At 44.6% G+C, this 27685-nt stretch overlaps 1 protein-coding gene across 1 annotated transcript; it reads left to right on the top strand.

Annotated features, from left to right (window-relative positions):
- Positions 1 to 15143: 15143 nt before the first annotated feature.
- On the top strand, positions 15144 to 25664 carry Bcl10 (BCL10 immune signaling adaptor). The gene is made up of 3 exons (XM_041659020.1): positions 15144 to 15415; positions 20975 to 21263; positions 24268 to 25664. Exons 1-3 carry the CDS (start codon positions 15359 to 15361, stop codon positions 24618 to 24620), a joined length of 699 nt encoding a protein of 232 aa, XP_041514954.1. The 5' UTR covers positions 15144 to 15358; the 3' UTR covers positions 24621 to 25664.
- Positions 25665 to 27685: the final 2021 nt, after the last annotated feature.

Genomic DNA, 27685 nt, shown 5'->3' with positions numbered 1-27685 from the left:
TGAGCTGTCACTCCAGTGCCCATCAGTAAGTTTTCTAAAGACACCTTGATAATATATACACTGAGAAAGACTGGCCCACCTGTTGGTAGACTCCTACTTAGAGCACATGCAATCATTTTTCCTCATGAAACAAAATCTACATGCAAGTTGACACACTTATTCTAGGAACTCTATGTGCTTAAATCAACAGCAGATTCTACAGGGCTGTGGATGGTTGATAGAGAGAAGCTCATATTGACAGCAACCCAGGTTGACTTTTAGAGTTAGTACCCAGCGGTGTAAAGTGAGCTTGCTGTCCAGAAGTCGAGGAGCTACAAACACCATTCATCAGCTTGACATGGCCAAAAGCAAGCAAGATACCCAACCACTCAATCAAAACCACAGGATCGACGTCAGTGCAGTAGCAACAGTGGGTTTTGCTTCTGCTCTGTGGGCCAGCCAGTGGTGTGAGCACCGGCCAAAGGGAACTGGCTAGACAGAGAGGGTGGGAGGGAGATGAGGCTTTCTCAAGGCAGCACAGCAGAGAGGAAAAGCTGCAGGAGAAGGGAATGGAGGTCATCATCAAAAAGGAACTGAGAAACACAGGATCTGAAAGAGGTGTTAATAACGATAGTCTCAAAAATAATGAGACTGCAGCAATGGCTGACATCTATCTGAGGGATTCATGCAAGAAACTAACTGCCAACTGTCTTTTACATCCATTAGCCTAGGAGATAAGGTTGCAGCTTCTTTCTGTTTAAATGCTTCTGTTTCCCGGTGTTTTGTGTTTACTCCTCACTTACTGAGCATTGCTTGCTGAGTGGCCGAGGAACCTGGGCGCGGAGCAGTTATGTAACTTGTCTGAACTCAAAACAGTGAGTGGTAAAGGAATGACTCAAGGCGGAGGAAAGCAAAGCTGGAAACCAGAAAATGAGGTGTGAGTCAGAAACCACAGAGAGGGGGCCCAGGGTGGAGGAGGAGCACAGGGTGGAGGAGGGAGCCCAGGGTGGAGGAGGGGGACCCAGGGTGGAGGAGGAGCCCAGGGTGGAGGAGGAGCCCAAGGTGGAGGAGAGGGGCACTGATGGAGGAGGAGCACAGGGTGGAGGAGAAGTCCAGAGTGGAGGATGGGGGCCCAGGGTGGAGGAGGGGGGCCCACGGTGGAGGAGGGAGACCCAGGGTGGAGAAGGAGCCAAGAGGGGGAGGAGGGGGACCCAGGGTGGAGGAGGAGCCCAGGGTGGAGGAGGAGCCCAGGGTGGTGGAGGAGGGTCTAGGTGGAGGAGGGAGCCCAGGGTAGAGAAGGGGGACCCAGGGTAGAGAAGGGGGACCCAGGCTGGAGGAGGGGGACCCAGGGTGGAGGAAGGGGACTACAATGGAGGAGAGGATTCAGGGTAGAGGAGGGAGCCCACAATGGAGGAGGGGGCCCAGAGTGGAAGAGGGAGTCCAGGGTGGAGGAGGGGGACCCAGGGTGGAGGAGAGGGGCCCAGGGTGGAGGAGGGAGACCCAAGGTGGAGGAGAGGGGCCCAGGGTGGAGGAGGGGGACCCAGGGTGGAGGAAGGAGCCCAGGGTGGAGGAGGGGGACCCAGGGTGGAGGAAGGAGCCCAGGGTGGAGGAGGCAGCTCAGGGTGGAGGAGGGCGGAGGAATGGGTGGGTCAAGTCTCTCCAGCTCTTCCGGGTGTGTCGGGTGTGTCACAGAAGTCATAATGGCAGTAAGTGGAGCCATAGGAGTGCGGGTAAAGAGCGCTGCCACAAAGGGATCAAGAATGCCTCTCCACGCTGAGATTTCGGGCATAGCCCTGTATCCTGGCTGCCCAGGAAGATGAAGCAGGAGGGTCAATTCAAGTTCAAGGTCAGCCTGAGCTACAGAGTGAGTTAAAGACCCACCTTGATAATTTATAGAGACCTTGTCTCAAAAACAGAAGAACATGAAAAGGTCTGGAGATGCAGCTCAGAGGTGTAGTGACTGCCAGCATGAGCTGGAACCTAAGTTCCATCCCCAGGACCTCCCAAAATAAATAAATATAGATTTTTTAAAAAACATATCTTTCCTTTTAGTTACTCAGCGTGTCTTTATCAACATGTTAGGCATAAGGTGTTAGCCCTGCTGAGGCTGCGGTCTAGCCGAAGAGAAGACTAGATATTAGTCAAACAGGTGAGCTCTTAGCCACTTCCCATCCAGTACTACCAGCCTGGAATGAAGAGAAAAATAGCCGTTTTCTGTCCTTGTGTATGTGCCTCTGACAAGATGAGTGTAAAGACTGGAAGCTGGAAGCACAGTAGAAACCACTAGGCCCAACACCCCGCCTTCTAGCTTTTGATTTACCTTCTCTCAATTCTTTCTCTCTCTCTCTCTCTCTCTCTCTCTCTCTCTCTTTCTCTCTCTCTTTCTCTCTCTCTCTCTCTTTCTCTCTCACACGCACACACACACACACACACACGTTGAAACAAAGAAGAAAGGATACTTAAGATTGTCCATGCATGGGCATACACGTGTATAATATGGAGTCATAAACGTACAAATATGCACATATAAACACACATACATACACACAAAAAAGTTTGAAAACCCTTGTTTCTGGTATTTACACCAGTGCCAAGCCATTGGTGTAAATGTCAACCCAACCAGGACTGGGAACAGTGAGGACACTAAGACACATTGACTGCCTGTGCTCAATAATCCTTCCTCTCTTAGAAGCAGCCAGAAATCAGCTCTGAAGCCACTTTCCTCTTCTACAGATCCCCAGGGCTTATGGAGGACTCTGTGAAGGTCCCCCACAGTTGTTAGGATGAACCCCCAGTTTCACAACTCTGCTGATGTCATTAGTCAATATTAGAACCAACTGAGAAGTTTTGAAACTGTCACTGTCACTTAAAAGGTTAGGTATGGTTAGCACGTGACCCAGAAATTCCACTCTTAAGTCAGTACCCAAAAGAAATGAAAGCATATGTTCACACAAACTTATGTGTGTGTTCATAATAGTCGTTCAGAGCAGTCAAAATGGGCAGAATTCATCCAGATGTTCACGGAGTTATATAAATTAAATGTGGCATATCCATGCATGAAATAAAACTTATCCATAAAAAAGGAATAAAGTCCTGATTCCTTTACAGTTTAAACTGTGGTTTCCTCATCATGATGCCAATATTTTGTTTGTCCTGTTCCATCAGTTACTGTTGACAGAGGTTTCTGTCCCACCCAGTCCTGCAGTCTTTCAGTCCCAAAGAAACACACAGAGGCCTACATTAATTATAACCTGGTTGGCCTATTAGCTCAGGCTTCTTAGTAGCTAATTCTTACATCTTAAATTAGCCCATTATTCTTGTCTGTGTTAGCCACATGGCTTGGTACCTTTTTCAGCAAGGTATTCTCATCTTGCTTTTTCTGCCTCTGGGTGACGACTGCAGACTGAGCTTTCCTCTTTCCAGAATTCTTCTGTTCTCAACGCCTTGCCTCTACTTTTTCCTGGCTATTGGCCAATCAGCATTTATTTAAAATACAAATGACAGGGTACAGATTATTGTCCCACAAGTTACCTCCCTAAGCCCTGAGGCCACTTCCGGCCCCTTCTATGTCAATGGTCTGCAGGATGATCCTGTCAGAATACAGTTGGGAATCTGTTAAAGACCCAAGGGCTCCTTTCCCAACCAGCTTTAAGTTGCTCATTTTCTCATTTAGAAAGTTGGACAATCACATGATAACTTTTCTGGATTTGTTATTCCTAGATCCTGCCTAGACAACAGACCTGAATACATTACACATTTTTGCCTTGCTCCAGGATTTGCTCAGGTTGCCTTGTCTCTCTGAATAATTGTGTCCTGACAGTGGTCTTGTAATCAGAGATGATAAGGAATATGGATTCTGCTACCTGCTAGGAGAATGGCCTTAAGCAAATCATGTTTTCTAAGCCTTAGATTTCTCACCTAGCAAGTGGAGACGATAAGATTACCTAGAGGCAGTCATCAGGATAAAATTGTGGAAGTTCATCCATTTCCACCACCTTGGGTCTCCTTCCTAAGAACCACCTCTGTGGTTGTGTCTTCACAGAGTTCCCATGCTGGGGCAGGGGGATTTCTTCCACATTGTTTTGCCATGAGCACCCAGGAATACCTTTATATCTCAGAGCTAGTTGTTATGCCCAAATCCGCGAAGTCCCCCAAAAGCCAACAACGAGACCGAGTCCTGTATATAAAAGCAAAGAGCCTTTATTTTATGCAAGTTGTGCAAGCTCGGTCTCTCCGCATGTCCAACATATTGGAATAAACAGAGATCCCCGAGCTCAGTTAGAATAGGGTTCTATAGTAGTACAGGTGGGGGTGAGGGGTTTCTGAGGTTTAGGACCCCTGATTGATTGGCTGACATTTATCTAGGGGTTGTCCTGGTGAGTGTGTTTTGGCAGGTGGTCCTATAGTGGTTGGAATGCTAGGCATTTCCTTTGAATGGTCTGCTCCTGGGTGGTGCTAGGTAATCTCAGTTTGTGGTTTTTCCTGCTACCAGGTATTGCTTCAGAGTAAACTACTGAGACTCAGGCCTCTATTAAATTTATCGATGGCCGAGTTCTACTCTGGCAGGTGATGATGGTTGGAAGTAAAGAACTTCCTTTGGGAGGCCTGCCCATACTTAGCTTATCATGGCTGGCTCCCACACCATCATGCTGGGTCTCCTTCCTCAGAACCATCTCTGGAGATGTGTCTTCACAGAGTTCCCATGCTGGGACAGGGGGATTTCTTCCACATTGTTTTGCCATGAGCACCCAGGAATACCTATATATCTCAGAGCTAGTCACTTTCATCACCAATCATAAGAAATTTCTAGTTCACAATCACCTGGAATGAAATGTGTTGTTCGAGATGGTATCTTATATCCAACAGGAAGTTTGGGATACATCACTGAGTAGTTAAGGCCCCACTGGTAAATTCCTTCCACTCAGCTTAAAGTTTTGCTTTTAAGATGTTGTTTGTCTCACATCTTATCAGCTGTGAATGATTCAATCTTCCCTCCCCCTGCATTCCTATAAAAATCCCTTTATTGATTGCTACTAATTGTTCCAAGATCATACAGCTAATAATGCATTAAGTTGGACAACATCCACTGGAACCTCAGACCATGATCCTTTTTGAAAAGACATTCATTTATGTGTTGTGTCCCTTACCTGTAGGACCCAGCCATGGTAAACTCAACAGAGGCCTGAGTCTCAGTAATTTACCCTGGTTCCAAAAAAGACCACAAACTGAGACTGCCCAGGCACCACCCAGAACAGACCATCCAAAGGAAATTCCTAACGTTCCAACCATTGTAGATAAGATCACCTGCCAGCACACACTCATTGCTTTTCACCAGGACATTCCTAGACAAATATCAATCAATCAGGGGTCCTGAATATTAGAAATCCCTCCCTCCCACCTTTGCTACTACAAAAACCCAACCCCAACTGAGCTCGGGGCTCTTTGACCACTCCAGTACGATGAACACAGGGAGAGTTCGAGTTTGCAGACTTGGGTAAGAATAAAGGCTCTTTGCTTTTACGTACAGGACTCCATCTCCTAGTTGATTTTGGGGGGACTCCATGATTTGGGCATAACATTAACCACGAGGAGACATTCTGAGAGCAATTCATCACTGTCCCAGCATCGTAGGCTATGACCCTCCCTCCACCCCCACCTGTGTCGGCAGCTTCTAAATTGAAGCTACAATACAAGGATCAGTATCGCATGTTCCAGAGTAGGACTTCTAGATTGAGATGGAAATGCACATTCATGTTAGTGGTTGGGCAGAGGTGCTTATTGCAAAGAGGGCCCAGGCATGTTTGCTTGAAGCAATGATAGCCTGGCCCTAAGATTTAGCAGCAAAGGGAAAATGAGTTTCCTGATGAAGGGATGAGAATGCTTTAGAAATCAGGAACTGAGAACCACAGGCCGTGATCATGCGCAAGGCTGGAGTCGGAGGATAGTTTGAATCCGGTTCAACACTTGCCTGGAAAACATAGACCTGGCTGCAAAGGAAGAAAAAAGGGAAATTGCTTGATAATCTTTCATGACCGAAAGTGATGATGGACAGTGTTCACCATGGTGCTCTATGCTTGGGTGGATGGAGAATGAAACTTGGAGCGGCTTCTCTTTCTTCCACGTTTCTGCAGCCTATTCTCTTTCGATAGCTACAGCAAACCTTTCAAAACAAAATCCAATTACCTCTCCCCTCTCTTCCAGGTGTTCTCGGCTCCCTCAGGGCTCCCACCTAGCCCCAGACGCTACCTCATGGGGCTTACTTTCGAGCAATTTGTCTCCCCAGCTACCTTCCTTCACCTCCTCGAACAGTGAAAGCCATCCTCGAAGCGAAGATTGCATCTGTCACTCCTCTGCTCTGAAGCCTTGGTGGCTTCCCTTCTGACTCAGAGTTTACCTGTGTGACTCAGAGCCAAGTCCCATTAAACCCTGACCGTGGCACACAAGAGTTCATCTCCCCATCGCACGGAGCCTGTGTTAGTGGCAGTGCTCTCCACTCTTGGGGCATTTGTGCGGCATCCGCGGGGCTCCTCCCTCACTTCCTGCAGGTGGGAACTTTATCCCTTCTCTCAGCGAGGTCTTCATCTCCACCCTTCCTATTTCCCTTCATTATTTTTCCTCTTAGCATTTATGAGCTTCTAACATGTTAAACACATAAAACTTTTCAAATGTCGACCTTTTTACCCCAAACAAACACATATTAATACAAATTTCATGAGGAAACAGATTTTATTCTTGCTTTTCAGCTTGTTGGAGACACAGGGCTCCTATGTAGCACAGGTTGACCCATAAGTTACTAAGTAGCCCAGAATGGCCTTGATTTTGGACAATCCGATCTTGGCCTCCCAAGTGCTCACAAGTACATCCAATCTTTTGATCTTGAGACGGGATAATATCATATACAGAGTTCAAACACAAAATCCATATATTCAAGATGCAAAATAAATTGCAAAAAAGAAAAAATACCGTAATGATTTAAGTAAGTTTATGATTTTGTCAAATTTATAGCTATCCTGGGGCTAGATGCTGACAGACAACTGGTTGGACAAAACGTCTAGCTAGTTTGTGCTACCACACCCCAGCTTAAGGAAGAGGTTGTTTGGTCTGTGTTATTCACCAAAACCTAGAAGAATGTCTGGGGTGTAGTTAGCATTGACAAATGCCTGTTCCACGGAAGAGCAAATGATTAAGCAAACTGGGTTATAACAAGATGCTGGATGACTAACCACACAGAGACTATCCTACTACCTGTCAGCGTGGAAAAAAAAAGACACAAAACATAATGTAAAAGCCAAGATTCCTGGGCTCTGATAAAAACTGCATAGGTCCAGTTGTTTTGTTTCATATAAAGATCCGGGTCCGCAAGTTTGCCTTTGGTCCTCTTTTTTTTTCTTTTTTTTTTTAACTTTTTTTTTATTGAGAAAAGAAAAAAAAAAACAAATTTCCTCCTCCTCCCAGCCTACCATTTCCCTCCCCCTCCTCCCACCCTTCTTCCCCTCCTCCCACCCTTCTCCCCCTCCCCCCACTCCTCTCCCCCTCCCTCTCCAGCCCAAAGAGCAGTCAGATTTCCCTGCCCTGTGGTAAGTCCTAGGTACTCCCCCCTCCATCCATTTCTAGGAAGGTGAACATCCAAACTGGCTAGGCTCCCACAAAGCCAGCACATTACGTAGGTTCAAAACCCCGTGCCATTGTCCTTGGGTTCTCATCAGCCCTCATTGTTCGCCATGCTCAGAGAGTCCAGTTTTATCCCATGCTTTTTCAGTCACAGTTCAGCTGGTCTTGGTGAGCTCCCAATAGATCAGCTCCACTGTCTCAGTGGGTGGGTGCTCCCCTCGTGGTCCCGACTTCTTTGCTCATGTTCTCCCTCCTTCTGCTCCTCATCGGGACCTTGGGAGCTCAGTCCAGTGCTCCAGTGTGGGTCTCTGTCTCTGTCTCCATCCATCACCAGATGAAGGTTCTATGATGATATGCAAGATATTCATCAGTATTGCTCTAGGATAGGGTCATTTCAGGTTCCCCATCCTCAGCTGCCCAAGGAACTAACTGGGGACCTCGGCTTGGGCATCTGGGAGCCACTCGAGGTTCAAGTCTCTTGCCAACCCTAAGGTGGCTCCCTTAACTAAGAACCGTGCTTCCGTGCTCCCCCATCCAACCTTCCTTCATCCCAATCCTCCCCCTTCCCCAAGCTCCCTCCATTCTCCCCCTCTCCCCCCTCTCTCCCCATCTCCCCTTACCCCCATCCCACCCCACCCCCAAGATCTCAATATTCTTCCCGGCAATTTTGTCTACTTCCCATAGCCAAGAGGACAACTATATGCTTTTCCTTTGGTTCACCTTCTTGCTTAGCTTCTTTGGGATAACCAATTGTAGACTCCGTGACCCTTGTTTATGGCTAGAAACCAATTATGAGTGAGTACATCCCATGTTCATCTTTTTGGGTCTGGGTTACCTCACTCAGGATAGTGTTTTCTATTTCCATCCATTTGCATGCAAAATTTGAGAAGTCATTGTTTTTTACCGCAGCATAGTACTCTATTTTTTTATATTTATTTATTTATTAAGCCTGCAGGCCAGAAGAGGGCACCAGATCTCATTACAGATGGTTGTGAGCCACCATGTGGTTGCTGGGAATTGAACTCAGGACCTTCGGAAGAGCAGGCAATACTCTTAACCACTGAGCCATCTCGCCAGCCCCCGCAGCATAGTACTCTAATGTGTAGATATTCCACACTTTCTTCATCCATTCTTCCATTGAAGGGCATCTAGGTTGTTTCCAGGTTCTGGCTATTACAAATAATACTGCTATGAACATAGTTGAACAAATGCTCTTGTCATATGATAGGGCATCTCTTGGGTATATTCCCAGGAGTGGTATTGCTGGGTCCAGGGGTAAGTTGATCCCGAATTTCCTGAGAAACCGAAACACCGATTTCCAAAGTGGTTGCACAAGATTGCATTCCCACCAGCAATGGATGAGGGTTCCCCTTCCTCCACAGCCTCTCCAGCAAAGGCTATCATTGGAGTTTTTTATTTTAGCCATTCTGACAGGTGTAAGATGATATCTCAAAGTTGTTTTGATTTGCATTTCCCTGATTGCTAAGGAGGTTGAGCATGACCTTAAGTGTCTTTTGGCCATTTGAACTTCCTCTGCTGAGAATTCTCTGTTCAGTTCAGTGCCCCATTTTTTAATTGGGTTAATTAGCATTTTAAAGTCTAGTTTCCTGAGTTCTCTATATATTTTGGAGATCAGACCTTTGTCTGTTGCGGGGTTGGTGAAGATCTTCTCCCAGTCAGTAGGTTGCCTTTTTGTCTTGGTGACAGTGTCCTTTGCTTTACAGAAGCTTCTCAGTTTTAGTAGGTCCCATTTATTCAATGTTGCCCTTAAAGTCTGTGCTGTTTGGGTTACACATAGGAAGCGATCTCCTGTGCCCATCTCCTGTAGGGTACTAACCACTTTCTCTTCTATCAGGTTCAATGTGTTCTGACTGATAGTGAGGTCTTTAATCCATTTGGACTTGAGTTTTGTGCATGGTGATAGATATGGGTCTATTTTCATTCTTCTACAGGTTGACATCCAGTTATACCAGCACCATTTGTTAAAGATGCTTTCTTTCTTCCATTGTATACTTTTGGCTCCTTTATCAAAAATGAGGTGTTCATAGGTTTGTGGGTTAAAATTCGGGTCTTCTATACGATTCCATTGGTCGACTTCTCTGTTTTTATGCCAGTACCACACTGTTTTCATCACTGTAGCTCTGTAATAGAGTTTGAAGTCAGGGATGGTAATGCCTCCAGACAATCCTTTATTGTATAGGATTGTTTTGGCTATCCTGGGTTTTTTGTTTTTCCATATAAAGTTGATTATTGTCCTCTCAAGATCTGTGAAGAATTTTGATGGGAACCTGATGGGGATTGCATTGAATCTATAAATTGCCTTTGGTAGAATTGCCATTTTTACTATGTTGATCCTCCCAATCCAAGAGCAAGGGAGGTCCTTCCATTTTCTGGTATACTCCTCAATTTCTTTCTTCAATGCCTTAAAGTTCTTGTCAAATAGATCTTTCACTTCCTTGGTTAGAGTTACCCCAAGATATTTTATGCTGTTTGTGGCTATTGTGAAAGGTGAAGCTTCTCTGATTTCCCTCTCTGCTTCCATATCCTTTGTGTATAAGAAGGCGACTGATTTTTTGGAGTTGATCTTGTATCCTGCCACATTACTAAAGGTGTTTATCAGCTGTAAAAGTTCTTTGGTGGAGTTTTGGGGGTCGCTTATGTACACTATCATATCATCTGCAAATAACGAAAGTTTAACTTCTTCCTTTCCAATTCGAATCCCCTTGATCCCCTTATGTTGTCTTATTGCTATTGCTAGAACTTCAAGTACTATATTGAAGAGGTATGGCGAGAGTGGACAGCCTTGTCGTGTTCCTGAGTTTAGTGGGATGGCTTTAAGTTTCTCTCCATTTAATTTAATGTTAGCTGTCGGCTTGCTGTATATAGCTTTTATTATATTTAGGTATGACCCTTGTATCCCTAATCTCTCCAATACTTTTATCATAAGGGGGTGTTGAATTTTGTCAAATGCTTTTTCAGCATCTAATGAAATGATCATATGGTTTTTTTCTTTCAGTTGATTTATATGCTGGATTACATTGATAGATTTTTGTATGTTGAACCAGCCCTGCATCCCTGGGATGAAGCCTACTTGATCATAATGGATAATTTTCCTAATGTGTTCTTGGATTCGGTTTGCCAGTATTTTGTTGAGGATTTTTGCATCGATGTTCATGAGTGAGATTGATCTATAATTTTCTTTCTTGGTTGAGTCTTTGTGCGGTTTTGGTATCAGAGTAACTGTAGCTTCATAAAAGAAATTTGGCAATGACTCTTCTGTTTCTATATTGTGAAATACATTAAGGAGTATAGGTATTAGGTCTTCTTGGAAGTTCTGGTAGAATTCCGCATTGAAACCATCTGGCCCTGGGCTTTTTTTGGTAGGGAGGTTTTTGATAACCTCTTCTAATTCTTCGCGACTAACAGGTCTATTTGGATTATTCACCTGGTCCTGGTTTAACTTTGGTATATGGTATTTATCTAAAAAAGTGTCCATTTCCTTTACATTTTCCAGTTTTGTGGCATATAGGCTTTTGTAGTAAGATCTAATGATTCTCTGAATTTCCTTTGTGTCTGTGGTTATGTCCCCCTTTTCATTTCTGATCTTATTAATTTGCAAATTCTCTCTCTGCCGTTTGATTAGTTTGGATAGGGGTTTGTCAATCTTGTTGATTTTCTCCAGGAACCAGCTTTTTGTTTCATTGATTCTTTGTATTGTTTTCTGTGTTTCTATTTTGTTGATTTCAGCCCTCAGTTTGATTATTTCCAGTCTTCTACTCCTCCTAGGTGAGTCTGCTTCTTTTTTTTTCTAGAGCTTTCAGTTGGGCTGTTAAGTCTCCAATGTGAGCTTTCTCTGTTTTCTTTAAGTGGGCACTTAGTGCGATGAACTTTCCTCTTAGGACTGCTTTCATAGTGTCCCATAAGTTTAAGTATGTTGTTTCTTTATTTTCATTGAATTCCAGGAAGACTTTAATTTCTTTCTTAATTTCTTCCTTAATCCAGGTATGGTTCAGTAGTTGACTGTTCAGTTTCCATGAATTAGTAGGCTTTCTGAGGGTAGCATTGTTGTTGAATTCTAACTTTAATCCGTGGTGATCTGATAAGACACAGGTGGTTACTAATATTTTTTTGTAACTGTGGATGTTTGCTTTGTTACCGACTATGTGGTCGATTTTTGAGAAGGTTCCATGAGCTGCAGAGAGGAAGGTATATTCTTTCCTATTTGGGTGGAATGTTCTATAGATGTCTGTTAAGTCCATTTGATTCATTACCTCCATTAATTCTCTTATTTCTCTGTTAGGTTTCTGTCTGACCTGTCCATTGGTGAGAGAGGAGTGTTGAAGTCTCCTACTATTAGTGTGTGCGGTTTGATGGCTGCCTTGAGTTTTAGCAATGTTTCTTTTATGTACGTGGGTGCTTTTATATTAGGGGCATAGATGTTCAGAATTGAGACTTCATCCTGATGAACTGTTCCTGTTATGAGTATAAAATGCCCCTCTCCATCTCTTCTGATTGATTTAAGTTTGAAGTCAACTTTGTTAGAGATTAGTATGGCCACACCTGCTTGTTTCTTAGGTCCATTTGCTTGATAAGCCTTTTCCCAGCCCTTTACTCTGAGTAGGTGCCTGTCTTTGTGGTTGAGGTGTGTTTCTTGTAAACAGCAGAATGTTGGATCCTGTTTTCGTATCCAGTCTCTTAGCCTGTGCCTTTTAATAGGTGAGTTGAGTCCATTGACATTAAGTGATATTAATGACCAGTGGATGTTAACTCCGGTCATTTTTTTTAGTCGTAGAGTTTGTGTGTTTCCCTTCTTTGAGTTGTGTTGGTGAAGGGTCTCTAGATGTCTGAGTTATTGTGGTCATTGTTGGACTCCTTGGTTAGTGATTTTCCTTCTATTACTTTCTGTAAGGCTGGATTTGTGGCTGCGTATTGTTTAAATTTGTTTTTATCCTGGAAAATTTTATTTTCTCCGTTTATAGTGAATGAAAGCTTGGCTGGGTATAGTAATATGGGCTTGCATCCATGGTCTCTTAGTTTCTGAAGTACATCTATCCAGGACCTTCTGGCTTTCATGGTTTCCATGGAGAAGTCAGGTGTAAGTCTGATAGGTTTACCTTTATAAGTAATTTGGCCTTTTTCCTTTGCAGCTCTTAATATTCTTTCCTTATTCTGTATGCTTTGTGTTTTGATAATTATATGGCAAGGGGATGTTCTTTTTTGATCCAGCCTATTCGGTGTTCTGTATGCTTCTTGAACCTTCATAGGTATATCTTTCTTTAGGTTGGGAAAGTTTTCTTCTATAATTTTATTAAATATATTTTCTGGACCATTGAGCTGCACTTCTTCTCCTTCTTCTACTCCTATTATTCTTAGGTTTGGTCTTTTTATTGTGCCCCATATTTCCTGAATATTTTGTGATGAGAGTTTGTTGGACTTGCTGTTTTCTTTGATCAGAGTGTTTATTTTCTCTATGGTATCTTCAGAGTCTGAGATTCTTTCTTCTATCTCTTGTATTCTGTTGGTTATGCTTGTTTCTGTAGACTCTGTTTGTTTACTTAAATTTTCCATGTCCAGCCGGCCCTCTGTTTGTGTTTTCTTCTTTGCCTCCATTTCAGTTTTCAAGTCTTGCACCGTTTCCATTATCTGTTTGATTGTTTTTCCTTGGTTTTCTAGGGTATCATTCACTGATTTATTCAATTCTTCAAACTTTCTGTTATATTTCTCATCCATTTCTATAAGGGCGTTTTTTACATGCTGTTTAAGGGCGTCAATCACTTTCATGAAGTCAATCTTTTCTACTTCTTCTTGATTAAGGTGTTCATGACCTCCCGTTGTGAGGTCGCTGGTTTCTGGTGGCTTCATGTTGCTTTTCAGCTTGTTGGGCGAATTCTTGCCTTGGCGTCTACCCATCTCTTCTTCCAAATGCTCCCTTATGGATCTTCTTTACCCGATCAGGTCTCCTTGCCTACCCAATGCTGGCTCTCCCCAACGTTGTCTCTCCCCAACGCTGGGTCTCCTGGTGCCTAGAGATCAGGCCTCCATGCTGGTGGGCAGGTCGCAAACAAAGTGCCTACCCTGCTTGGTGCAGGCAGGCCATAGAAACAGAGACTCCCGCCCGCTTGGGTGCCCCGAGGATTCGGACCCAGTGCCCAGACAGGCTGGGCTGGGTGATGTTATGTGCAGAAAGAGGGCGGTGGGGCAAAGTGGGGAGGGTTCTGGATGGAAGCTGGGTGGGCCAGGAAGAAAGAGGAGGTATGCAGGGAGTGGGGGCCCTGCAGAGAGCTCAAGAAGGATAGGGGGCCAAGGAACCTCTGAACTCCCCTTCCCGGGCTGGCGCCGCGGGGCCAGAAACTCACTGCCTTTGGTCCTCTTGTTGCCTGAATCCACACTTGCGGAGTCACCACCACTTGGCGCATATAATCATTTCTGATGTAGGACTCTATGTGGAGCTCCTCATCCACCACCGCGTATGTTTCCACAGGCTGCTACAGGTTAGAACGCCATTTTGGGAATAACCACTTGGCCTCAGTAAAATAATTCCCCCATCACAAGGTTCCTAAAACTCTTGCTTAGTGAGCAATGATAAAAGATCAGAACAAGCCGGGCGGTGGTGGCGCACGCCTTTAATCCCAGCACTCGGGAGGCAGAGGCAGGCGGATCTCTGTGAGTTCGAGGCCAGCCTGGTCTACAAGAGCTAGTTCCAGGACAGGAACCAAAAGCTACGGAGAAACCCTGTCTCGAAAAATCAAAAAAAAAAAAAAAAAAATGAGAACAAACGAGAGCGCAACTGTATGCCAGGTAGCTCCAGAACCTTAAATATATAGAAGCTTTAAAAGCTAATTAAATTTATCTCTATTCCATAGATTAATAAGGGGACATGTTCCTAACGAACAGACTCTTAAAAGTACCCAAACATTGCTTTCGGTGCTAAAATAGTGGGATTGCGGGTGATGTTTTTAATCTTAACACTTTTTCTGTTATTTACTTGTTTACTTTGTTGTTGTTGTTTTGTTTCCTGTTCTCACGATCCTCTTGTTCCAGGGATCTTGTTCTTATTTAGGGAGCTAAGTGCTAGGTCGTGGGTGGCAGTGGGCCCGGCCCAGGCCCTCGAACGTTTCAATCCTGGAGTTCTATTGTGTGTGCATACCTGTAAGTGTTTGTGTATGATCAAGTAATTGTAAAACCTGGACCAGCCCAACAACAGGAAATCGTTCCGCAACATCTGGAAAAGAGAAGCACAGCCGTGGCCGACTCAACCCACACTCCACCCAAATGAGGAGTGTGCGGGGGCGGGGAGATCCCGCTAAACCGAGAGGCTAAGGCCACGCCCACGGGGACGAGTCCTTCTCGGGAGACCAATCCGCAACTTTATGCAAGTAACAAGTGGGCGTGGCTATAGATGGCCTCTGCCTTCGAAGCCACTCCGGAAAAAGGGACGGGGGGGGGGGGGGGGGAACCGCGGGCTAGCCCTGATTGGCTGATCCATGCGTGAGGCGGGGCCTGGAGGCAGATCCGCCTCCCGAGAGGGGTGGTGCCTGCGCTCGACGTTGAAGCCTAAGGACGTAGAGGGGTGCGGAGTGTGGCACCGCAGGCCTCGGGGCGGGGCCGGAAGTGGGGCGCTGAGATCCCCACCTCTGCGTTCAGGGAGGCCGCCGTTCCCCCGATCTGTTCCTGGTCCCCTTCGAGTCACAGCCTGAATCCGGGAGACCGGAGCCTTCAGCCTGGGCGGGGCGGCGCGGACCGGAAGGACGCCATCCCGGCCTCGGCCATGGAGGCTCCCGCGCTGTCCCTAACAGAGGAGGATCTGACTGAAGTGAAGAAGGACGTGAGTAGCTCGGCAGGGCTGGGCGCAGCGGGACGGGCGGGGACGGAGGAAAGCGGAAACCCGGAGCCGAGCGACGGGGAACTTCAGGTCGGAAGAACGCAAGGTCGGGGCACGACCCGCCTGCTGCACCCCGGGGCTGGCTGGAAGTGAGTCCACGGTGAAACCGGCTTGGGTGTTTCTTTACCATCCGCTTCTCACCGGTGGCTCTGCACCCTTGCACCCTGCTGATCCCCCACCCCAGCTCACCCCCGCGGGAGCTGCTTGGCTAGGGCCCCCGGAGGGCTCTCTCTGGAGCAGACGCTGGACCAGATGTCCCCCTGCAGGAGAGCAGATGGGGGCAAAACTCGTCTGTCCGGGGGACTGTGGAAAGCTCGCCAGCTGAAGGCACAGCCTGGAATTCCCCTAGTAAGCAGTCGCCCACGTATTTAAATGAAGGGGGGTGTGCGTACATCTAGCGAGGCTTGATTCCCAGGTAAACGTTGAAAATACTCAATAGCTAAATTGCCCTCTTCTGCTTAGATCACGCAGAACTGCACAGACACCTTAATATTTGAGAAAGATGACTTGAGGCACCATATGTTTCGTTTTTCTTCTCCTTTAGTTACGTGTTTTGCCAGAAAGGAAAGAAATCAGATAAGCACCCCTTGTATAATATACTTGAATTCACATTAAAAACAATAATTCTTTCTTGCTTAGCACCGTAGTGCTATCGAAAAGTCGTCTTTGCGAACTTTTCCGCTTCAGGTCCGTTTTTCTACCATCCCTTACTCCTTGTAGGGTTTATTGCACTGCACCCATAATTAAAATTGGCATGGTTGACTGGGACTTGTGCTGTAGGGCCCTTGTTTGGTGGAGTTGGCAGGGCGCTTACACTCCACTTGAAACTAGGTCTTCGATAACCACTGTCCTCTTATTAAAGATGCCAGGAAAACCATGCACACACATGGCAGCTGTGCTTCCGGTTCTGTTTCATACAGTTTGGAATTTTCTCACAATCCTTAAGATATCCTGTAAGGAAGAGAATCTCTTTCCATTTTATAGCTGGCAAAGGCGGATCAGACCTGCCTATAGACACAGATGGGAAGACCACTGCGGACCTCTGTTTCTGGTCCAGTGGGTTCACTGGTGTTACCCTCCCTGGCGTTCCCAGTTTAGACCTGTGTCAGGTGTTCATAACCGTAGAGAAGCGATGCATGAGCCGCAAGGTGGCTACAAAGAAATTTTTTTTCAGGTGTCTGTCCTATTTTCAGAACTGCTGTGAGGAGCTTGAAAATTCATCCACACAATTTGAACTTCCTTCTTTCTCAACTCCAGACCTTTATTTACAGGTGCTTTTTAGGAACCAAGTTTTAATATTATACAAAGTATTCTTCTGTTTTCAGTCATTGAACTATTCACTGTCCTTCCCCCCAAACTGCTTGGCGTCCTTTTAGGAAGTGGCTGAAGTTATTTACATGAGGCTCTGTGTATTTTCAGGCTTTCTTTCTGTGGCGTCTGTTGCCTGTGGTCAGCCATGGCCCCAAAATACTTAACAGAGATGTGACAAGTTTATATGGTACAAATTGAGCACTCTTCTAAGTAGCTTGATAAAATCCTGCACTATCCCACTGCATCTGGCCAGGGCCATGAGGCAAACCTTTTCCCCAGTGTATCACACTGTATGTGTTACCTACCTGCTAGTCCTTTAGTAGCTGTCTTGGTGAGATTAGTTTTTATGGCAGAGAGCTTCGGCATGGAGTTGGTACCATGAGGTTTCAGACATCACCTGAGGGTCTTGGCACAAGTCCTTATGTTGGGGGGAGCACTGTCCTGCTGATGATCCCCCAGGTGTAGGCGAACTTTTTTTTTTCCTGGCTGCAAGTCCCAAGTAACTAACTACACGTAGGCTTTTATTAATTACAAATGCTCAGCCAGTAGCTCAGGCTTGCTACTAGCTAACTCTTACATTTTCAATTCATCCGTATTTTTATCTAGGCTTTGCCATGGGTCTTGGTACCTTTTCTCAATAAGGCATGCCCATGTTCTGTCTCTGCTCAAGACTCCCAACTACGCCCTTCTTCCCAGCATTCTCAGTTTGGCTCTCCCTCCTAACCTTATTCTGTTCAGCTATTGGCCAGTCAGCTTCTTTGTTGAACCAATCATATGTTCACACAGTATAAAGGAATATTCCACAGCCGGAACTCCTCTGTCTCCAGTGCTCCTCCCTCTTCTCGTCATTTGTTTAATGTGTCCTTTTTTGGTTGAATTTGGTTTAACAAATAGAGATTCCATGGTACTCTGAAGTTCATAATGTAATTTGGTTCTAACAGTTAAATTAAGAACTAAGACAAAATCCTGTTTTTAAAATAGCTTAATTTTGCTGGATGGTGGTGGCAGATACCTTTAATCCCAGTACTCAGGAGGCAGAGGCAGGTGGATCTCTGTGAGTTCGAGGCCAGCCTGGTCTACGAGAGCTAGTTCCAGGACAGTCTCCAAAGCTACAGAGAAATCCTGTCTCAAAAAAAAAAAAAAAAAGAAAAAGAGAAAAAGAAATAAAGCTTAATTTCTTGAAGGAAAATAGCCATAAAATGATAATTTCAGAATATTGTATTGAATTTTTCATTCATCCAAAGCACTGCACTCTGAAATGCAGATTATACAGCATTAAACAGAACACCACTGCTTCTTACCTGCTCCAAATATATAGGTCATTAAAGCTGAAAAATAAAATATCTTTCACAGGGCTGGAGAGATGGCTCAGTGGTTAAGAACACTGCCTGCTCTTCAAAGGTCCTGAGTTCAGTTCCCAGCAACCACATGGTGGCTCACAGCCATCTGTAATGAGATCTGGTACTCTCTTCTGGCCTGCAGGCAGACACAATACTGTATACATAATAAATGAATCTTTTTAAAAAATACAATATCATTCACACAATTGTACAATTTCAAATTTGGCTGTGAAGACAGCGTTGTACTTTGAATGAGACAGTCAGATGTGCCTGAGATTGATTCCTGGAGGTTATGACAGAACTGGGGGAGGAACACTTGAAGGAGAAAAGAATTTACTGACAGGGACCTAAGACAGTCAAGGCCTTTGTAAGTTCAGAATGTTGAGAGAAGGCAGAGGTTAACAAGATGAGATGGGAAATGTGGTCTAAGTAAACTCATGAAGGACTTGATTTTTTTCTGCTAGTAGAGGCTTGCTAAGGAATTAATAGGATTTTTGTTTGTTTGACTTTTAAGGATCTTTCTGCCTTTTCTGTGGACTAGGACATGAGTAAAAGTAGAAGAAGTCTTGACTAGGCGTCCTGAGAGATGGTTTGGGTCAGGGTGAAGGCAGTAGCGTGAGCGAAGCAGAAGTTCAGGGTGCTTTGTAAGAAGAACACAGAAATAATGGGACTTGATGGGCAGCTGAGGCTGACGGTCTGAAGAGAGCTCGAAAGGAGAAGTACAAGCTTGATACTGGACACCTTGACGACTACAGATGAGATGTTCGAGGCCCTGTAAAGAGAAGTTTACAGGTGCTCTCCTGCAGTCCCTGTCATTGGAGGCTAAGGCAGAAAGGTCACAAGTTTGAGACCAGGTGTAGCAAGACTCAGGGAAGGGGTGAGAGGTGCGGAGAGAAGTGTCCTAGAGACCACAGTGAATTGGGGCATTGTCGTATTTGTTCGGCAAGGAAGTTGTGTCTGGAGGAACACTGTGTCCCTGCTCTGAGAAGCCAAATAAGATGAAGATGGAAAGATTCTGTCAAAAGAGCAGATCATTGGTGACTTCAGTAAGAGCGTTGGGACAGAGTGGAAATGTCTGGGTATGAGCTGGGAAATGAGATAAAGAAGTAGGAATCTGGTTCTGCATGAGGCGTGTCCAGCTCATCCTGGATGCTAAGGTGAGGCTCTCCAGAGATGATCAATGACCTCAGTCTTAAAAGATGAGGAGGAGCTTAGGGTATGAAAAGAGAAAACCAGACACATGACAGCATAGGACAGCGTCAGTCCTCAGCTGTAGAGGAGCAAAAATCCTAGAGTGCTGCTGAATTACCACACTTTCAAGAATCTTCCCTGCCATGATTCAGTAGTCACTGGACGTTGACTTTTACTGTCTGTAAGAGACTAGGCTGAACAGACACTGAGAGAAACAGCTAATAACCTCCTGAAACTGAAAAGCTTCTATAAATCAAAGGACACGGTCAACAAGACAAAACGACAGCCTACAGAATGGGAAAAGATCTTCACTAGCCCCACATCAGACAGAGGTCTGATCTCCAAAATATACAAAGAAATTGGACACCAAAGGAACACATAATCCAATTTAAAAAAAAAAAAGGAGTACAGACCTAAATAGAGAACTCTCAATAGAGGAATCTAAAATGGCTGGAAGACACTTAAGGAAATGCTCAACATCCTTAGTCATCAGAGAAATGCAAATCAAAACAACTCTGAGATTCCATCTTACACCTGTAAGAATGGCCAAGATCAAAAACACTGATGACAACTTATGCTGGAGAGGATGTGGGGAAAGGGGAACACTTCTGCATTGCTGGTGGGAGTGCAAGCTGGTACAGCCCCTTTGGATGTCAGTGTGGCTAGGAACTTACACATAAAACGTTTGTTGTGTGGATAAATAAATGTGTGTGGGAATTCAGGAGATTAAAAATCTTTGAGAAACCTCCAATGAAGCAGCTTCCCTGCCATTGTTTTCTAACTCGGCTCTACTGAAATCTTGCACTGCCTGTAGCTCATTGTAATTGTGAGTCATATTCATCACCATTATTATCCCTCACAGGACCCATCACATAGTATGTACCATGCAATTCCTAAGCAATTCGCATATTAATTTATTCCTCCGAACTATCACATGCAGAAACAGGCACAGAGGACTTAAGTAACTTGCCCAAAATCATGTATCTAGTATGCAAGCATGAATATGTAATGACTGGCATCAGATCATCATCGTTTATTAAGACAAACATGGACCTGATTTAAACAGTACACACTGTATGCATGAGCATTAATTACATGCTACCTCATGACATGTGCACCATTTTGTTTTCATGTTTCAGTTAAGTAAGCGCCAGCCTGAACTAGCTTCTCTCAATCTAGGCTTTCCTCTAGTCTCCTTTTTCTTAATTTTTCCAGCACTCCGTCCTATTCCTTTATCTTCCTCTTAGTGCATCCCTTCCTTCTCCCTCCCACAAAGACTGGCTCCATGAGTTGTATAGGTTTCTAACTGACCTCACAGCCAGACATCTGGGCCCTTTGGAATTTTGAGTTGTGTTTGTTTATACTGGTTTCACAGTGAGGTGATATAAAAATTAATAACATTAGAAAGTTGCAAATTGTGAGGCTCTATACAAGTTGTTCTCCCTGGTCCCAATTGTGAAATTACTTTCTTAATAGTTACTAGAATCTAAAGACTTTTTTTCTTTACCCCTGAACTAGGGGTAAAGAAAACCTCTGCAGACTTCTAGCTTCTGCAGGCCCTCCTCCCATCAGCTGGGTCTTAGTTTTCAGGTGTGATAAAAAGTGAACCAGACCATATGTCACAAAGTAACACTGAAGCATATTTTCTTTTCTCTCTTAGGCTTTAGAAAATTTACGTGTTTACCTGTGTGAGAAAATCATAGCTGAGAGACATTTTGATCATCTCCGTGCAAAAAAAATACTCAGTAGAGAAGACACGGAAGAAATTTCTTGCCGAACTTCAAGTAGGAAAAGAGCTGGGAAGTTGTTAGACTACTTACAGGAAAACCCCAAGGGACTGGACACCCTCGTGGAATCCATTCGCAGAGAGAAAACACAGAACTTCCTGATTCAGAAGATAACGGATGAAGTACTAAAGCTTCGTAATATAAAACTGGAGCATCTCAGAGGTGAGGGATGCCGTGCAGCAAGCTAAGGGTCAGAACTATTCAATTTACGTTCTTACCAGATACATATTACGAAAGTGATATAAACCCAATTGGCTGTATTCATATTCAGTTAAGGTTAAGAAGCTTATTTCTAATATGTGCCTTAAACGTAATCCATTCAGAAATAAGCTCAGAAACACAATTACATTTTAAGAAGAGGAGCTCTGTGGCTTATGCCTATATTCCTAGACGTAGGAAGCCAAGGCAGGAGGACTGCCACAAGTTCAAAGCCAACCTGGGTTACATTGTGAGTTCCAGGTCAGCCTGCTATGTAGAGCGACACTCTGTCCTGACAACCGAAGGACAATCTATAGGCAATGGATCTTAAGTTTGCCTAAGCTTGTCTCTGTGATTTTTCCCACCAGTTAATCAGAAGCAGTGATTGGCACATGCTTATAAGAATCCTGCATAAAGTACACATGAATTTAAACCAGTCAGCTTGTGAGAGGCATGGGACCTGAAACTGGCCAGAGAGGAGCAAGGCACCTCCCATTTCACCCTCAGCCCACAGCACTCTCTGACGGGACACTTTGTAGAACTCTGCTCAGTTTAAATCCCCAAGATGATACTCCCACCCCTTCCCCAGAGCACCAAGTTACACACACATACTCACAGTTATAGCCTAAGCTTACGTGTGCACAGGCTATAACTGTGCCTGTTCCTCTTGACATTGGCGATAGAGAAGTGAGTTATTGAAGGCTCTGCCTGTAAGAAACTCGAATCTGGATGTCTTTGTTGCCTCTCCCCCTCACGAGCTTTATGACCAGCATCTGAGTCAGGTTTGGTGGTCTACATCTGGACGCTTAGGGGAGAACTGTGATTTTTGAGATCAACCTGGGTTACTCTCTAAAATCTTGTCTCAAAAAACAGTGAGTCAGAGATGGGGAAAAGGGTGTGTCTATAGTGAAAAATTAGCAAAAAAGATGACCCGCAAATTCACTTTAGATTTCTTTGGTTTTACCTATAACTGTCACCGCCGGGGTTGCTGTGCCTGGAGACAGCTGCGTGCTAGGCATAATAGGCAGTGTTTGCATCCATCCTGTTTGGGCTGACTGTCCATTAGACCGGCAGGACATGGTAGAATTCTACGGTTGGAGAAAGCACTGTTGTTTGAGCTGCGATGGTCGCTGGCTACCTGTAGCTCCCTCTGTGCACGGCAGTCCTGGAACATTGCATGGCTCGCCTGTTCAGTGCCGATTTTGTCAACCCTAATAGTAACAGCGAGTGTCTCAGATCACTAAATCCTCTTCGGTTCTAATACCCCATGACTCAAGAACCAATAATTGCCATTTATTGACTTTTTCGAGACAGCGTTTCTCTGTAGCTTTGAGGCCTGTCCTGGAACTCACTCTGTAGACCAGGCTGGCCTCCAGCTCATAGAGATCCACCTGCCTCTGCCTCCCAGGTGCTGGGATTAAAGGCATGCACCACCACTGCCTGACTTGTAAATTTTGAGTATGTCTGATTACATTTTGTTTTTAATAAAATAATATTTTTTGCCAGAATGCTAAAGAATGTTTCTTAGATAAAAATGGTATATGTAATCCTAGCACTCAAGAGGCTGAAACAGGAAGACTCAGAGTTCATTCAGGTCTCCCTGGGCTGCTTAGCAACTGCAGCACTAACCTACGCTGTAGGGATGACATGATGTTACTCTCTTTGGACTCTGGAGGGGCCTATCACCCAGCTCCCAAATGAATCACAGGCGGAGGCTCATCTTAGTTATGAATGCCCAGCCTTAGCTTGTTCCTTGCCTGCTTTTCTTATATTATCCCATCTACCTTTTGGCTGCTGTGTCTTTCCATTCACTTATTTTTTTAAATCTCACTGTGTGAATTGCTGTGTAGCTGGGAGGCTGGCCCCTGATGTCCTCCTCCTTCTCGGGGTACTCCTGAACCCCTTCTCCTAGTTTTATCCTTCTGTATACTCTCTGCCTGGTAGCCCCACTTATCCTTTCTCCTGCCTCACTATTGGCTGTTCAGATCTTTATTAGACCGTCAGGTGTTGGAAACAGGCAGAGTAACCCAGCTTCACAGAGTTAGGCAAATGCGACATAAACAAAAGTAACACACCTTACAATAATATTTCCAGCAGGGAGCCCTCTCTCAACGGAAATAAAGTTAGCTATGAACAACTGCTTGCCTTTTTTTTTTAAAGATTTATTTATTTATTATGTATACAGTATTCTGCCTGTGTGCGTATCTGCACCCCAGAAGAGGGCACCAGATCTCATTACAGATGGGTGTGAGCCACCATGTGGTTGCTAGGAATTGAACTCAGGGCCTCTGGAAGAGCAGTCAGTGTTCTTAACCGTTGAGCCATCTCTCCAGCCCCCTTGCCTTTTTTTTTAAAAGGATTTTTTTAATTATGTCTGAGCTGTTTGCCTGTACTTGCATGCCTGGTGCCTGCAGAGTCCAAAGAGCACATCAGCTTCCCTGGAACTGGAGTTACAGATGGTTGTGAGCTGCCGTGTGAATGCTGGTAACTGAACCAGGGTCTTCTGGAAGACTAACCAGTGCTCTTAACCTTTGAGCCACTTGGCCTCCTACCCCACCCTAGCCTTCAGCTGTCAACTATGCAAGTATTCATTGAATATGAACAACATGGCATTGAGTTAGCTGCCGTGAAGTGGTGGCCTTAGCCTGCAGTGTAAATAGTAGGATTCTTGTCAGAGAGCAAGTTAGGTCTGCAGAGGATTGTGACAGCAGCATTTGTAGATTACAGCTGAAATCCTGCCGCTGAACATCAAGGGGCAGCCTCTAATCCCAGCTCTTAGGCAGCGGTTGCAGGAGCCAGCCTGGGCTACATAGTGAGGTCAAGGGCAGCCTAGGCTACACGAGATCCTGCTGCAAATGTCGTACCAAGGTGGTACTGGAACTAGCTCACAGTCCTGGAGGAGTTAGAGGGTGGGAGGCGTGTCCATTTTGGTTCCCTTCTCATTTGCTTTCTGGATGCTCTGTTGTAGGCTTGCAGAGCAGCAGCTGTGAGCCCTTTGCAGCTGCAGCCACCAACAACCTTTCCAGGTCCAATTCAGATGAGAGTAATTTCTCAGAAAAGCAGAGAGCGTCCATGGTCACGTACCACCCGGAAGGAGAATCTAGCACCGCTCCCTTTTTCTCCACGGAGTCTTCTCTGAATTTGCCAGTCCTGGAAGTTGGCAGAACTGAAAGCAGCAGCTTCTCCTCGGGCACTCTTCCTCGACCTGGGGACCCCGGGGCCCCTGCTTTGCCCCCAGATCTGCAGTTGGAAGGAGGAACTTGTGGAAACTCGAGCGAGATGTTTCTGCCCTTACGGTCACGTGCTCTCTCACGCCAGTGACCTTCACTGCCTAGTGTCTCAGTGTTGAAACGTGTTGTGGATGATAGAATCTTTTATAAAGCCACTGTAACAGTACACTCAGGCTTCGCGTGTGTCCTAAATCACAGTGTGCACATCTCTGTAAATAGGGTTTGTTAGCGTAAAGAAGCACACTACGGGTAGCTGGGCATAAATCATGGATGTGTGCTTCTCTGTATTGACCCTTTCCCTCTTAGATGTTTAGTGTTTTGAACTTTTTATAAGACTAATTTTATCAACATATTTCTCAATTTGAGAAATCAACTCATGGCTGAGAATAATGTTTCTTAGCACATTTATGCTACAAATTTTCAGTTTGATATTTTTCCCAATGATCTGGCCATACATCTCAGCAGTACACTCTTCTGACTCGTAGAAAAGCCAGGCACTAAGGAGAGTCTTCTGCTCCTTGGTTCCGAGAAGCCTTCGGGTTCTAAAGGAGCACCTGATGGCATTGAGTCTCCTGTGACCTCAGTGGCCACAGTTCATTTTGTACTGCTCTTGCCAGCCGACTAAGTGCCTTTGGATTTCCGCCTTCGCGTCCTCATTCTTAGCTCCGGAGAATACCGTCCTGGCTGGGCAGTGGGTGCATGCCTTTAATCCCAGAGGCGGAGCTCTGAGTTCAAGCCCAGCCTGGTCTACAGAGTGAGTTCCTGGACAGCCAGGGCTACACAGAAAAAATTAATTAGTTGTAACTAATTAATAGTACTTATAATTGGATAGAAATCCTTCCTCTGAGCCTCTCATTCTTTTTCGATGAACACTGCTATATGGATAAAGTAACTAGAGAATTGTTTTTGGAATATGTGACAATTTTGTTTTTAATATTTTCATCAAGCAGCCACTGGCTACAGCTGTGTTTTTATTGTATTACAAAGTTTGACTAACTTTACACATTTAAAAAATGCTGATTGTTTTCATTTAAATTATAAATACATGTTTTCTGACATCCACCTTCTATATATTTCTATTATTTAAAATGTAAGAAATGAAAAGTTGCTATTAACAATAAAAAATTTTAAGGTAGTAATGTTTCAGAGTCAAAAACTCAAAATGTCTGATTTTCGAATGTCTAACCCTTTTTATATATACTGGTTTTTAAAATAGAAAACAGTATTTCAAAGCCAACATGCCTATGATTCTACCACTTGGGAACTAGAAGCAGAAACATAGTGAGTTTGAAGTTACACAGTGAGTTCAAGGGCAGCCAGAGGCTGTAGTCAAGACTGTCTCTGAAAGTGGCAGGGCGGAGAGAGACGGAAGAGGAGCTATAAATTGAGAGGATGCCTTGACTCAGTAGTAGGCTGTACTTGGTTACTAAGCTAATGGATACAGTAGTAAAAGTTACTTTTTAGGAATACCATATTAACACAGTATAAAAATCATACTTCCCCTGTTCACTTTTTAAATTGCTTTTTGTTAAAAGCATGTTGTTTGTGCAGTTATAGGTTTAACAGAAAAATTGAGCAAAATAATTATTAAATCCTCTTCCTCCATGTTCCCCATACTTACATTGATGTGCTAACTTGTTTCAGCCAGTAGGCAATATTGAACATTGTTATTAACTAAAGTTCATATCTGGGTCCTCCCTTGGTTGTCTGAGTTGTAAGTTTTTAGGAATATATGTTACATATCTACCCAAAAGTGTCCTAGCCAAATAGTTTATTTTCACTGCTTTAAAAATTCTTTCCTGATGCACCTGCTCTGCTTCCTTCCATTCCCAGCCCTAGCAAGCACTGGTCTTTTCTAGAATGTTTCGTTGTTGGGTCCTAAAGAAGAGAGCTGCCTCAGACTGGTTTCTACTCCTCAGGTTTTGCAGGGGGTGTGCCTCATCCTTAGCATGGTACTAGAAGGGCCAAGCAGGCCAGGGGAGTGGCCGTTAGTAACTTAGGTTGACTCTTTGTTTTGTTTTTTTAATCTTTTTAGTTTTGTTTGCATTTTTCATTTGTTTTTATTAAATAACTGTATAGTGTATATGTGAATACATGTTCGTGTGTGTGGAGGTCAGAGGTCAATGTCTGTGTGTGTAATATATGTGTGAGTACATGTTTGTGTGTGTGCCTGTGTGTGGAGGTCAGAGGTCGATGTCTGTGTGTGTAATATATGTGTGAATACATGTTTGTGTGTGTGCCTGTGTATGGAGGCCAGAAGTCGATATCTGTGTGTGAGTACATGTTTATGAGTGTGCCTGTGTGTGGAGGTCAGAGGTCGATGTCTGTGTGTGTGAGTACATGTTTGTGTGTGCCTGTGTGTGGAGGTCAGAGGTCGATGTCTGTGTGTGTAATATATGTGTGAGTACATGTTTGTGTGTGTGCCTGCGTATGGAGGTCAGAGGTCCATGTTCGGTGTCTTCAGTTGCTTTCATTCTTAACATTTTGGAGACAGCGACTCGCGGCCTGGAACTCACCATTTGGCTAGCCTGGTGGATCTTGGGATCCTGGCTCTGCTCCCACACCCTTGGGTTACAAACACACACCACTCCATCCAGCTTCTCGGTGGGTGCTGGGACATTCTGCAGCAGGTGCTTTATTGACCGAGCCATCTCCCCAGCCCCTGATACTCAACTCTGAGCCCTTATTATTATTATTATTATTATTATTATTATTATTATTATTGGTTTTTTCGAGCCCTTATTTTTATTGCTAGAGATTTTTATCTCCTGTCGGAGAGGCTTTGCCATCCCAGCATCTTGATGCCACTTTCAAGTTTTCTGGAAATTCTGTTGTTTTACGTGTTTGTCCATTGAGCTCTCATTCCTGGTTGGTTTGCTTTTGAGAAAGAATTTCAGAATAACCTGAGGTAGCCTCAGGCTCGTTACATAAACAAGGGTGGCCGTGGGTGTCTGATCCTCGAGCCCTCACTGCCGAGGGCTGAGATTACAAATTATTACCACCACACCCGAACTAAAGATGATTGGGGGACCCCAGGACTTTGTACTTTGAGAACATCTTTATCTCTCAGTCTAGGTACTTGGATGGAACTTATTTTAGGAACACTCAGACCTATTTTCTCATAACTTATAACTCAGCGATATTCATTGATGTCGC

Source organism: Microtus oregoni, unplaced genomic scaffold (assembly GCF_018167655.1).
Source record: "Microtus oregoni isolate MIOR12 unplaced genomic scaffold, Mior012 000000F_ref0000247, whole genome shotgun sequence".
Taxonomy (NCBI): Eukaryota; Metazoa; Chordata; class Mammalia; order Rodentia; family Cricetidae; genus Microtus; species Microtus oregoni.
Note: the sequence above shows the minus strand (reverse complement) of the source record. Positions and strands in the feature narration are given on the sequence as shown.